Source organism: Ursus arctos, unplaced genomic scaffold (genome assembly GCF_023065955.2).
Source record: "Ursus arctos isolate Adak ecotype North America unplaced genomic scaffold, UrsArc2.0 scaffold_29, whole genome shotgun sequence".
Lineage (NCBI taxonomy): Eukaryota > Metazoa > Chordata > Mammalia > Carnivora > Ursidae > Ursus > Ursus arctos.
Window position 1 is genome coordinate 3,514,544 of NW_026622974.1, and position 13,248 is coordinate 3,527,791.

At 46.6% G+C, this 13,248-nt stretch overlaps 1 protein-coding gene across 5 annotated transcripts; it reads right to left on the reverse strand.

Moving 5' to 3' along the window:
* Nucleotides 1–1,252: 1,252 nt before the first annotated feature.
* On the reverse strand, nucleotides 1,253–13,212 carry MED20 (mediator complex subunit 20). 5 transcript variants are annotated; one of them, XM_026507464.4, is made up of 4 exons: nucleotides 13,028–13,212; nucleotides 10,279–10,433; nucleotides 4,813–5,066; nucleotides 1,253–3,128 (listed from the first exon to the last, which is right to left on the reverse strand). In XM_026507464.4, exons 1-4 carry the CDS (start codon nucleotides 13,039–13,041, stop codon nucleotides 2,913–2,915), a joined length of 639 nt encoding a protein of 212 aa, XP_026363249.1. In that variant the 5' UTR covers nucleotides 13,042–13,212; the 3' UTR covers nucleotides 1,253–2,912. The 5 variants fall into 5 exon arrangements, with proteins under 5 accessions (XP_026363249.1, XP_026363248.1, XP_048075534.1 ...); XM_026507463.4 differs by having other exon boundaries at nucleotides 12,808–13,169; XM_048219577.2 differs by lacking the exon at nucleotides 13,028–13,212 and adding an exon at nucleotides 12,889–13,018.
* Between the last annotated feature and the right edge of the window lie 36 nt (nucleotides 13,213–13,248).

Below are 13,248 nucleotides of genomic sequence, written 5' to 3' on the forward strand. Positions count from 1 at the left end.
CCGCTATGAGCCTGCTTCTTCCTCTCCCACTCCCCCTGCTTGTGTTCCCTCTCTCGCTGGCTGTCTCTATCTCTGTCGAATAAATAAATAAAATCTTTAAAAAAAAAAAAAAGAAGTACTAATATAGAAGTGTTTTCCACATTCCACCTAAAATCACCTGGCACTGCAGCCCAGGTGCCACACTTAGACACATGCTGATAGCCAGGGGTCCTGAGTCTGAAGTTTGGTCCCAACTGCAGCCCCCTCTCTCAGCATGACCTCTATGGGAGCCCCCACCTCCCCATCTCCCAGTAAAGGGGGACTAGATGAGTCCTACAGCTGCCCTAGAGAGCTCTGACAGTCAACGCTGGCAGACTTCTATGTGGCTCTGACAAAGGTACCCACCACGGTGACATGTTAGCAGGGTCTTAGACATTCCCCAGTTTCTGCTCTTTAGGGGTGGCTACAGTTGGGAAGAGGGGGAAAGCGTCTGGAAGCAAAGGCAGGAGATGTAAGAAGGCAAGTCCAGCAGAGAAGAAAAAAAAAAAAAATTTAGACCCAGACATATGGCCTCTCCATTAACTAGCCATGTTCAAGTTCTCATTTATAAAATGAGGATTACCATGCTCTTTTTTCCTTAAATTTATACCAATGCTCCTAAGCCTTCATTCAACCTCAACTTTCAAAAATGATATACTGACAATCCTAAACGACTCTTGAAAGTCCCATTCCGACTTGCACACAAAAGTTGGATGACATCTGGACCCTTCCCACTAGTTACCAGCTCAGTTTTGACAATTTGCTAGCGGAGCCGTATTTGTTAAATGAAGGAATGTATTGCATTACCTGCCTTTTTTTAGGGATAAACTTTCTTTAATTGATGCAAAGGACAAAGATGGACAGAAATCCCCAAAGTGGCAGTTCATAAATCCTGATCTGGTGTCCACTGGACTTAATGCTGGTTAAATGTGTGCTTGAAATAAGGGAAAAGAACAAAAGTGAAGAATGCTGGAAATGTACGAGCCAAGATTGTGTCTGAAAGGCAAACTGCAGTTAGGGAGTTTATACTCTTTAGTTTTTAAAGAACAGAACCCCTCCCTAAAATGCATACATCTAGAGTTATATTTCCCACACTTAATCTGTGTATATTTTCAAGAATACATTATATTCAAAATGCTGTCTCGTCTCACAAAAGAGTTCAGGGAGCCCACAGAAAAATACAAACAGATAAAGCTGGAAGAGAGCAAATATAAATCAGAAGGCCAAAAACTTACGATCTACGCATTTTATTGTCTGTAAATGACATCTAAAACACACCTCAATTTAAAAAAGCAAAAACAAAATAAAGAACCAAACAAAAAAGCCAGGGGCAAAGGAGAACAAAAAATGCAGCCGGCAGATTCCTGCAGTTACAGAGTTAAACTGAGCTTCCGGCCAGCCAAAGCTACAAGGGAAACAGGACCGCCTCCTGATTCCTGTTGCAGAGGCATTGGATCTGAAACTAATTTCTCTGAGGTACCTTCAGTGAGGGATGGTATCCTTGAGGACAGCTCTGTAATAAAGTACATTAACATCTTTCCTCAGACCATCCCTGCCTGTACATATCAATGTTAGCCCGACGGAACATTTCTGCAGCTGGAGTTGGGTGAGCAGGCGATGTAAGTCCAAGGAGCAGCTTGGAGGCTCAAATGAGATGAGGACAAAGAGCTCAGGAAGCCGTGAACCCTTAGGCAAGGGGTGCGGAACTGACTGCCCAGTGTGATTAAGCCAGTGAAACTCACAAGGGGCTCTGACACCTGCCCTATTCCAATGCAATTCACAAAAAAATGGCTTCGCTCCAGGGGCGTACTCTGCAAAATAACAACCAAGGGCCCTCCTGGGAACATCCATTGAGCTCCATGTAGCAGAGGCCTCTGACTGGGCCCCCACATCCATTTTCTCCTTCATCTTTTAGTCACAGAAGCCCCTGAGTTTTAACTGGACACATGGCCACCCAAGTAGGAGGCTCTATGTCCCAGCATCCCTTTCAGCAAAGTACGGTCACACTGATTTGAGTGACTCCAGGTCATATTCTTTAAAAAGAAACTGCTTTGCTCTCTCTTTCCCCAATGTATTGTAGACACGGAGCTGAGGAGTCTGCTTTGACCTTGAGGGCAAGGTCAACACCCCAGGGTTGGCTGAAGAAGACAGAAGGAAACCGAGGTCCTGGTGACCTTGTACAGTTAAATCTGCCCCAGACCATCTGATTACATCTGTACTGTTAGAACAGAGAAGAATAAACTTCTACCAGGAGCCACCGTACTTTAGGTTCTCTTTGTTACAGCAACTTAGCCTGTGGCTTAACCTCATTCACAAAAGAATGGAAAGATGTCAGAGGGAGACTCCAAAGGACTCTGGCAACAGCCTAGAAAAGTCATCTCACAGTTCACTTAAGCAAACAGGTCAGGAAATGACAGCCATCACACCAAGTTATGCCTCCTACTCCTTCTCTAGAACAGGACCAACTGCATCCCTGGGGTAGAGGAAGAGGTCTTTATTATAGCCCAGCCCGGCCCAACCACTGCGGACCTAGGCCAAATCCTCAATAGCTGGAAATACAGACTGCTTTCCCACCAACACTAGGCAGGGACAGCCCTGTCCTACCTTTTTCCCTAAAGCAGGAAATCTCCACACTTCTCCACTCTTCATAATTATCATTCTTGAGAACAGGCCAAGTCCAGTAAGGCGTAGGGTGAAGCAGCTGCTGGGGGGCTGTGTGTGAGGGTCAGGGGAGGGGAGTCCAGATCCCCAGAACAAAAGTCACAGCTGGAAAGAGGGAGAGAAGCCTCCGTGTCTGCCCCTGGATTCTGGGGTCCAGGGGCCTCAGGGTGCAGAACCTGCTCTTCCTGTGCAGTCCCCCTGGTGACAGAGCTCAGCCGGGCAGCTGCCAGTCACTAACGAATCCCAGCCACCGGCACCTGCTGCTGCTTGCGGATCTTATTGAAGAGTTCCATGTATTGGATCATGGTATCTGCCGGGCCATAGACGGCATCGTGTCTGTTCCCAAACACTGAGGGAGCCCCTGGTGTGTGGCTGCCTAGAAAACTCTGTAGGAACTCGAGCAGCAGGCTCCAGCAGTCGCTAGCTACCACACAGGGGCCATACTCCACCTGGGGACCAAAAGAACAAAGAACAAGGTTGAGTTAGGGCAAGGACAAGGTCTTCTGATTCTCTTGCACCTCTTGCCCCCTGCTCCCATTTTCTCCAACCCCAAGCCAAAGACACACACCTACTAACACAGTGTTGCTCCACAGGAAAATACTCAACCCAGACACCAGGGATTCCACATACCCAGCATCATTCCCTTTAAGCATCTCTGACATTCTCATCTTGGGAGTTATCAACCCACCACCCCAACCCACAAGACCCAGAGACAGATACAGGCCCCTTTTGATGATCTCAGAACTGTACAGTCCCTGCTATGCTGCATGAAGATCCCAAGGAGAGCTCAGGAAAATTCTGGGAGAAAATGAAGAACAAGAGAAAGTAAGAGTGTGTATGTATCTCTGTGTGTGTGTCCGACCACAGGGGGCAAAGGAGACACACATGCTCTTAAGTCTCTTTAAGACCAAACATTACCCCCACAACAGACCCCACCTGACCCTAAGAAGTAATCTTCCACCAGTGTGGCAGGGGCCAAAGGAAATACATCCTAGACTTTCTCATTCCTTTCTCCTAGTTTTTCATTGGAAAGACGGCAGGAAAAATAATTTGTAACTTATTATAAGGAGAAACACGTAAAGAAAGAGCTGGGATGCATTTGTACTACAAAACTGGAAATAAGAAGAATAAGCAGACAGTGGGTTCCCAGTGGGTCTCAGCAAATGCGGTGTATCACAAGCCAAAAGGGGCCAGGAAACCTTGGTCCCAGAGGTCTCTGGAGCTTCAGAGCTGTAATTACCACTAAGGCCCTTTTCTCTACCTGGAAAGCTTTGTGGGCCTTGTCTATTCCCACGTCTCTACATTCAAGTCCCTCTTTACATGCTACTCTTGAAGAAAGCATCCCAATCCTCAAAGTCAGCAGTGCTCTCACTGGCCTGAATTCCCAGAGCATTCTGTGCCTGAGAATGTCTTACAGACTAACTTCAAAAACAGTCTGTGTGTTTCAGCTTCGCTCGCTTACTGAATCACACGTTTTCAAAAGGCAGGCCCTGTAGCTCACCTGTTTTTTCGTTTGTTTTTTTTTAAATCTCACACAGTACTGGGCAGATGGTAGACTGAGGAATTTCACTGTTCCCAAAGCCAGCTATTGCCACACTCCCTCTTTGTGGTCTCCAACATGTATCTCAGAGATGAAGTCACCACACATACCTTTTTACACCATGACAGAAGTCGACAGCACGTCAAAAGGAAAGACTCATCTTGCTACGCAACCTTTGCGACCTATCTTAAGGTGTACTCTGGAAAGGTATGTAAACACATGATTTAGGGCTCACCTCCCAAAAGTTACCTGCACAAAAAGTTGCCCAGGTCTGCTCCAGTCCTGATGGGGGACCAGTCCCTCCACATCACAATTCACCTGCCTCCCCTGACCGTGCCTTCCCTTCTCCAGCAAGCCAGCCTTCCTAAGCTTTCTACCTGTTGTGACCCCAGCTTCCCAATCCCACCCTGGGCCAGAGCCTGAATAATTAAAGAAAGGGTAAAAGATGTAGGGACGGGGAGCACACGCGCCCTGGAGACAGGGATCAGGAAAGCAGAAACACCTGTCTGCATTCAGAGGGGTGTGGAAATCTGCAGAGCCCTCTGCCGAGCAGCCCCTCAGCACACACTGCTCCTATTTCCCCCAGGTCTTACCTCTACGGAGATGCCTCGGGCGCTGGGCCCCATGGTGACCGTGCCCACCTTCACAAGGAAGTCACAGTACTGGTAACGGGTACCCCGGGTCTCAATCTTGCTGGCCTTGGCACTCTGGAAAAAGCCCTTGAGCTTCACCATGAGCACATCGAAGTTGGTGTCGGCAATAAGCCAAGGGCCGTTCTCAAAGAGGGCAAAGCAGCTCAGTGGGTACTCGGAGTTGTGCAGCACGTACATCAGCTTCCCAGCCTGACCTGCGGGGCAGAGGGCCGATTAGCAGCAAGACCTCTGTCTGAGAGCCCGGGACAGAGTCAAATGCTCGGAACAGGGCCAGAGGGCAACCTGCCATCACCTCAGCCATCTTGGGGGGGTGGGGAGGGAGTCTCCTCACTAACGGTCTTTTCCAAAGAGGAAGGGAGAAGAACGGCAGGCAAGACAGCATTATGGTAAAACCCTGCTCTGCAGAAAACACGAGGAGCACAAAAGAAAGATTTTATGTATTAGAGAGAGAGAGAGAGCACACGAGCGGGGTGGGGGGTAGAGGGAGAAGCAGATTCCCCACTGAGCACGGAGCCTGACTTGGGACTCAATCCCAGGACCCTGGGATCATGACCTGAGGCGAAGGCAGACGCTTAACCGACTGAGCCACCCAGGTGCCCAAACCCTTGGAGTACTTTAATGAATCAGCTGACTTGGGAAGCAATTAGCACATTTGAAGAAAGGACTCAGGATCTGAATTCAGAAGGTCTGGTTTCAAGCCCCAGTCTACCCCTTCCAGTCACTGAAAAATGAATTTTCTTTTCTTTTTTTTTCTTTTTAAAGATTTTATTTATTCATTTGAGACAGAGAGACATAGAGAGAACATGAGCAGGGGGAGAGGCTGAGGGAGAGGGAGAAGCAGACTCCCCACTGAGCAGGGAGCCCGACACGTGGCTCCAACCCAGAATCTGGAGATCATGACCAGAGCCAAAGGCAGGTCCTTAACCATCTGAGCCAGCCAGGTGCCCCAGAAATGAATTTTCTCATTGATTACTACTAGAGATTTTCTGCAAGAAAGCAGGCTACATATATTTGGTTAACTGAAAATGGAAAGCAAGATCTCCCTCTCATACACTACAAGAATTAATGGATGAACTACCACAATCCCAAGTATTTTAAGACTTAACTATAGAGGCGCCTGAGTGGATTAATCATTCAGCGTCTGCCTTCAGCTCAGGGCGTGATCCCAGGGTCCTGGGATCCAGCCCCGCATCGGGCTCCCTGCTCCGCTGGGAGCCTGCTTATTCTTCTCCCACTCCCCCTGTTTGTGTTCCCTCTCTCGATGGCTGTCTCTCCCTGTCAAATAAATAAATAAAATCTTAAAAAAAAAAAAAAAGACTTAACTATAAAATCTTAAATACTTGACTATCCCCAACATTGTGCTAGGGTTTAAGAGGCATTCAAGTAGAGGACTTATAGCGCCTGGCCTCAGTACGCCGACACTCTCATTAAAGACAGGTGAGGGGCGCCTGGGTGGCTCAGTGGGTTAAGTGTCTGCCTTCGGCTCAGGTCATGATCTCCGGGTCCTAGGATCGAGCCCCACGTCGGGCTTCCTGCTCAGGTGGGAGTCTGCTTCTCTCTTTCTCTCTCTCCCCCCCTCTGCTCCTCCCCACTGCTCTTTCTCTCTCTCTCTCAAATAAATAAAGAAAAATATTTTTAAAAATGAATAAATAGACAGGCGAAAAACTTTTAAAGAAACAGTAGGAGCAAAGTGCTTACATGGATAGACCACAAGTCTTCTTGGAAGGAAGAAAAGACCAGAGCAGAAAGAGATCAAAGTGGGCAAGAGTCAGCAGGAAAAATGTTCATGGAGAAAACAGGACCTGAACTATGATACGAAGAGAGGGTAGGGTTCAGCCACACAGAGAAGAAAAGATATTCTAGGCAAGGATGAGAGATTAACAGTGGAAAAGAGAAGATAGGGCTGAGAGACCTCTACACAGGCCTCTGCTCTGCTGCCACTTCCCGAACTCAACAGGTTCCGTGCCAACCTCACCCTACATCCCTCCTGACCGCTTGCTGCCAATGGAGACCTTTCACCTCCTGCTAAGCCCAGTGCAAAATATTTCAACCCTCAAAAAAAGAAAAAAAATCCAAAGCTGATCAGTCATTCTGTTCTTACGCAAACTCACTGTAATTATTTAATCCATCCTATAGGAGTCTGTAAGTGTTCTTACTGTCTTGAAAATATTTTGAAAGTCAACTAAGGTTTTTTTAAATGAAGATGGCACTGCCAATTGTTTATAGACAACAGTATTTTTTTAAATCAAAATAAAGTATCTTTGGGGGCGCCTGGGTGGCCCCATACACTACAATCATTTGGCTAAATGTCTGCTTTTGGCTTGGGTCGTGATCTCCGGGTCCTGGCACAGAGCCCCGCATCAAGCTCCCTTCTCAGTGGGGAGTCTGCTTCTCCCTCTCCTTCTGCCTCTTCCTCTCCCCCAGCTTGTGCTTTCTCTCTCTCGCAAATAAATAAATAAAATCTTTTAAAAAAAAAGTATCTTTGTATCAGTTCAAACCTGTGAAGCAAGCAGAACCAGCGTTACTGTCCCCCTTTTACAGACAAGGAAAATGAAGCCTATAGGGTTCTGGACCAGCAGCAGCAGCACCACCACCTGGGCACTTGTTGGAAATGCGGATTCTCTGCCCCAGGCCATACCTACTGAGTGGAAAAGTCTGGGAGGGGCCCCGCTCTCTGTGTCCATGGGCTCTCTGGGTGATGTTAATGCTGGTCCCCGTGAGAACCTGGGATCATCTAAAGGCACAGAGGCAGTAAGGGGCACAACTGGAACTCCAATCCAGGCCTGCTGACCTCAAGTTTACTGCTCCTTCCATTCCACCCCACTGCGTGCTGCGAATGTGTCCTCTCCCCAGCTAGACTGTAGCTCCTTAAAAAGTAAAGGTCAGATCTGGAACACGGAGCCTACAACAGGTAGTTTCACAGGCATGGTATGCCATCTTACATCTGTGCACAAATGCTTTGTTTTCCAAATGCGTTCATAACTGTTATCTCTTTTGATTCCTATATCCTTCATATTGAAGGCAAAACTAATGGTGACACTGTGATTTTACTGAGGACGAACCTCGGTAGAGCTCTTACTTATTAAATACTTACTACATGACCACCTCAGTTCTAAGCGCTTTGCACATAGTCACTTATTTAATTAGCACAACACTAGAGGATCAGTACTATGTTTTCATTTTACAAATGACAAAACCGTCCTGGGAAGACACAGAAACAGACCCCGCAGGGGATTTAATACAGGGAACAAAATACCAGGGTTGGAAAAACCAAAAAACCAAACAAATGGTGAGGCCGCCCAAATATTAGCAGCACAGGGAGCTACTTACTACCACCCCTAAGGCTGGAAGGAAAAAGAAAGGATGTGCTGTCATCAGAGCCAGGCACGAGGGCCACCCAGCAGGAGCTAAAACCAAAGAAGAAACAGTCCAGCCGGAGACACCGCCCAAAGCAGGAGAGGAGAAGAACCTGTGCTCTCCCTTTCTTCGGTCCTCTAACCTTACCCATTGCTCCTCACTGGCCAAAGGTGACTAAAAGGGGGCCTGGCAAATGCTGTCTGCAGGGGAGGTGTGGGGAATGGATCTATGGGGAAATAGGTAAATGACCGGCATAGAAACGGTCATAGGTTGTGGGACTTCCCTAAGTTGCAGTTAGTATGTGACCAGAACTTAGTTGTCTGGTTCCATGATCTAGCTTCTTAATCACTGTGCTTTGGAACTGTCCTAGGTCAAATTACTGCAGAGCCAAGACTAAGAGAACTCAAGTTCTCTAACTCGTATTCAAAGGTTCTCTAACACAGAAAACAGCAGATGTTGGCGAGGATGGGGAGAAAGGGGAACCCTCTCACACTGTTGGTGGGAATGCAAACTGGTGTAGCCGCTCTGGAAAACAGTATGGACGTTTCTCAAGAATTTAAGAGAAGAAACTATCCTACAACCCAGCAATTGCACTACTAGGTATTTCTCCAAAGGATACAAAAATACAGATTCAAAGGAGTACATGCGTCCTGATGTTTATAGCAGCATTATCAACAATAGCCAAATTATGGAAAGGGCCCAAATGTCCATCAACTGATGCATGGACAAAGAAAATATGGGATAGATATATAGAAAAAGATAGATACACACACATACAGACATATCTATTATCTACATATCTAATGTCTCTTGTATATAATCTATATATCTATCTATAGATACCAGATGTATAATGGAATATTACTCAACCGTCAAAAAAATCTTGCCATTTGCAACGTGGATAGAACTAGAGAGTATTATGCTAAGTGAAGTAAGTCAGTCAGAGAAAGACAAATACCATATGATTTCACTCCTGTAGAATTTAAGAAACAAAACAGTTGAACATATAGGAGGGGGAAAAAAAGAGAGAGGGAAGCAAACCATATAAGACTCTTAACAATTGAGAACAAACTGAGGGTTGATGGAGGGAGGTCGGTGGGGGCTAAATGGGTGATGGGGATTAAGGAGGGCACTTGTTATGAAGAGCACCCGGTGTTATATGTAAACGACGAATCACTAAATTCTACTCCTGAAACCAGTATTACACTATATGTTAACTAACTAGAATTTAAAGAAAAATTTAAAGGAAAAAAAAAAAAAGATTCTCTTTGCCTCCCTACCACCACCATCCATAGCCCATCACAATATATTTAAAACAAAAGTTGATCCAGTGGTTGAGGTCATGCCAATGAGGAATTCAAGGCCGCTGGCTAGATGCAGGAATCTGAAAGCCTTTCTGCACAAAGTTCTAAGAACTCTAAAGCTGTGAAAGAATCATAGACTTCTGGGCCTAAAAGGAGTCTCTCAAACTTAAGAGTGCATAGAGGTCATAAAGGGAGCTGGGTGAAGTATAATTATGAGGCTTGCAGCACAAGACGGTAAGGAGAGCCGGGACCCTGAACCTCTATTTTTCTTAAGACTTTATTTACTTATTTGAGAGACAGAGAGCAAGAATGGGGGAAAGGGTAAAGGGAAAGGGAGAGAGAGAATCCTAAGCAGATGTTGTACTGAGCATGGAGCCCAATGACGGACTTGATCCCAGGACCCTGAGATCATGACCTGAGCCAAAATCAAGAGTCGGACGCTTAATCAGCTGAGCCACTCAGGCGCCCCAGGACTCTGCACCTTTAACAAGTAACCCAGACGATTAGATGCAGTAAGCCAGTGACCAATATCCCGAGAAATGCAGCTTTAAAAGGGCGAAGTGCAAAAAGACTAAAGCATTGGCCCAGTCTAAAAGAAAAGGACCAAGATTTAATGAATTCAGAACGATCTGCTACATATTCAAGGATAGCACCCTTAGCAAAAGCTCATAAACATTTCAATGAACATGAATGTCAATCAACTCCAAGCGAGGTTCCGGCCATTCTGCAGACCCATCTCACTGACCTTGGCTGCCAAGAGTGGAGGCAGCTGTGTGGTAGGTCTCACAATCCACACAAAACGTTCCTTGCTTCTCTGCCCCAAGCATCTCCAATTTCCGGGTGAGGAGCTCCACCGTCTGCTGGACACTCTTGCCCTCAGCCACGGGCATCTGGGACACACTGGAAGGGAGAGGACCAAATCATCAGTATCCAGAGGCACATGTACACTCACTGATTTACCCACAGAATCAGCTCTTCAGGGCTAGGAGTCACCTTAGAGACCACCGACCCTGACCCTTCTCTCATTTTAAAGATGAGGAAATAGAGGTTAACAGTTCCTGACAGCTCCACTAAGAACTAGAACACAGGTCTCACGGCACTCACATCAGTGTAGTGAACTTCCAGCTATCACACCAGTGCTTCCCAAGTGGGACATGTGTGCCAATGTTCAAGAGAAGGTTTTTCTTGGTACAGAGACTGAGCAATCCATAACACTGAGTCATATGAGAAAGGGCTGTCCTTTGCGATTCCTTCAGTTCTGACTATATTGTGAAAATCTCAATTTGGGGTTAGTATGTTTTTACCATTTCTCTGACACTTTGTGTGCCGTCCGGTACAGTAGTCACAAGCCTCATGTGGCTATTTACACTTAAACTAATAAAACAAGTTAAATTAAAAACTCAACTCCTCAGCTGCACTACCCACATTTCAAAGGCCCAACAGCCACATGTGATGGCAGCTAGTGTATTAGACAGGGGTGTTACAGAACATTTCTGTCCATGTGGAAAATTCTACTCAACAGCCCTAGGATCAAAGAGAAAGCGAGCCTCAAGTTTATAATCTTTAGGAATGAGAGGCAACAGTATTTACAAGAATAAAATCAAAGCAATGAAATAATGTTATTTTCAAGATCTCCTTCTATGGTAAGTGAAACTGGCTTCCCCTTTAGAGTAGTAGGTAACAATCGTTAGGCACCAACCATATGCCAGGCAGTGCCCAAAAGCCTTTAGACAAATGAATTCTTTGAATCCTCACAACAGCCCTGTAAGATGAGCTATTATTTATCTCCTTGCTACGAATGAGGAAACTGAAGTACAGAAGAGTACAAGTAACATACCTTGGTGTGTGGTGTAGCCAAGATTCGAAGCCAGGCAGCCTGGCTAGATGTCTGTGTTCTTTTTTTTTTTTTTTCCTAAAGATTTTAGTTATTAATTTGACAGAGAGAAACAGCCAGCGAAAGAGGGAACACAAGCAGGGTGAGTGGGAGAGGAAGAAGCAGGCTTCCAGCAGAGAAGCCTGATGTGGGGCTCGGTCCCAGAACGCTGGGATCACGCCCTAAGCGGAAGGCAGACTCTAAACGACTGCGCCACCCAGGCGTCCCAGATGTCTGTGTTCTTATCCACTACACTAGATTGCTTCCCTAGAGACACAGCTGCCTGTTAATATGTTTTTAAGGAAAAGAAACAGATTCAAAAGAAAACATTTATAACTACTACAGGTGGCACCTAGCTATACAAAAACCATACGTTACTGAATTTTGGAAGACACTGCATTATTTTATGATCAATCAACTACATGAAGATATAAAAATTGGATTCCTGCTGTTGCTAAAAATTGTCACTACTCTCCATCAGAAAATGTCTCATAAGCAATGAGATGATGTGCCTTATTGAGAAATATAAAGAATCCCTAAACTGATGTTACAGGGGTCAAAAGTCCCAGGAATGTGAAAAACTTGGTAAGGGTCCCAACAGACTGACAGCCCATTCCCTCTTTCTGTCCTCTACTGAAAGAACAGGGGCTTCCAGGGTTCCAAGGCTCTATGCTGCAAACTTTTCATTCCATCCCTCACATATCCCCCTTACATCAGAAGACTTAGAAAAAAGGCTCATGATGTCCACTGCAGAAAACAAAGGTGCAGTAACCGACAAGCCTACAAGAACCTGAGCTACCAGAAAGAGTAGTTCCCACAGTCTCCAGCCACTGACTTCCGGTATCCTAGCCTCCAGCCCTCTCTGCCTAGAAACATGCTAATACTTACCAATATTCAAAACAAAGCAAAAAAAAAAAAAAAAAAAAAAAACCTGAAATCTAGAATTTTGGAACCCATGCCCCCAAGAGCATTAGGACCATACCTTTCTCTCCCACCCCACTTATATCATGTTGAAGATTAAAAGTCCATAGAAACTAGACCAACCATATAATTAAACATAGTAGGAAACGGATCCTGAGGAGGTGAAGTGCCTGAATCCCCATCTAACTCCAAACAGCTTCTTTTTTTCTTCCCTCTACACGGAAGATCTTAAAATGGCCACACCAGAACCAGACACGGGCTGGTCTAACTGCATTAGGTGGCTGCAGGGGGGACAGGAGAAAATCTTTAAAAAGATGGTTTCCTCGTCACCTATCCTGCACCCCGTCTAGCCCCGCCTGCAGATTGGGTCCTAGTCCGGACATCCTACTTCCAAGCCGATGGCCTCCTGGGAAGGAAGGAAAAGGAAGGGCGGCGGGAAGTACACAGCCACCGATGGGCTCCTGGGACAAAACCTTTCACCTGCCGCCTTCCAGGACGAAGGGGAGCATCTTCGAGCAAACAAGCCCAGAGAATCCGCAGCCCTCACGGTGTCTCCCTCACCCACACATTCCGAAGACATCTTGCTCAGCTCGTGGGGGACCGCGGACCCTGGTCCCGAGCCTCCTCCCGGGTACGCGCCAGGCTCCGAGGGCCCTTCCCGACCCCAATCGCCGCCCCACAAAGTCCCTTGCGGGCCTACCAAGTCACTCCCATGGTATCGGGCCAGGAAGGTGGCAGGAAGAAAACACTTGAATCACAGTGTTCTCCGGCCGCCCACACTAAGTGAATCCCCCCCAATGCAATTTTCTGCCGAGGCAGGTGCTCCGGAAATGACGTAAAAACAGAGCGTCCAGTCGACGCGCCCACGAGGAACAGAGGCAGGTCTAGGCACCTCCTCCGTGACGCCTCCAGTGACGTCAC

Coding starts and splice junctions, on each gene's coding strand:
- MED20 (XM_057303873.1), bottom strand. CDS start 12,509: ATGGGGATTCAGGCACTTCACCTCCTCAGGATCCGTTTCCTACTATGT. Junction 10,434..12,450: donor CTACTATGTTTAATTATATG/GTTGGTCTAGTT, acceptor TCTCCCTTCCAG/TGTGTCCCAGATGCCCGTGG. Junction 5,067..10,278: donor CTCCACTCTTGGCAGCCAAG/GTCAGTGAGATG, acceptor TCTGCCCCGCAG/GTCAGGCTGGGAAGCTGATG.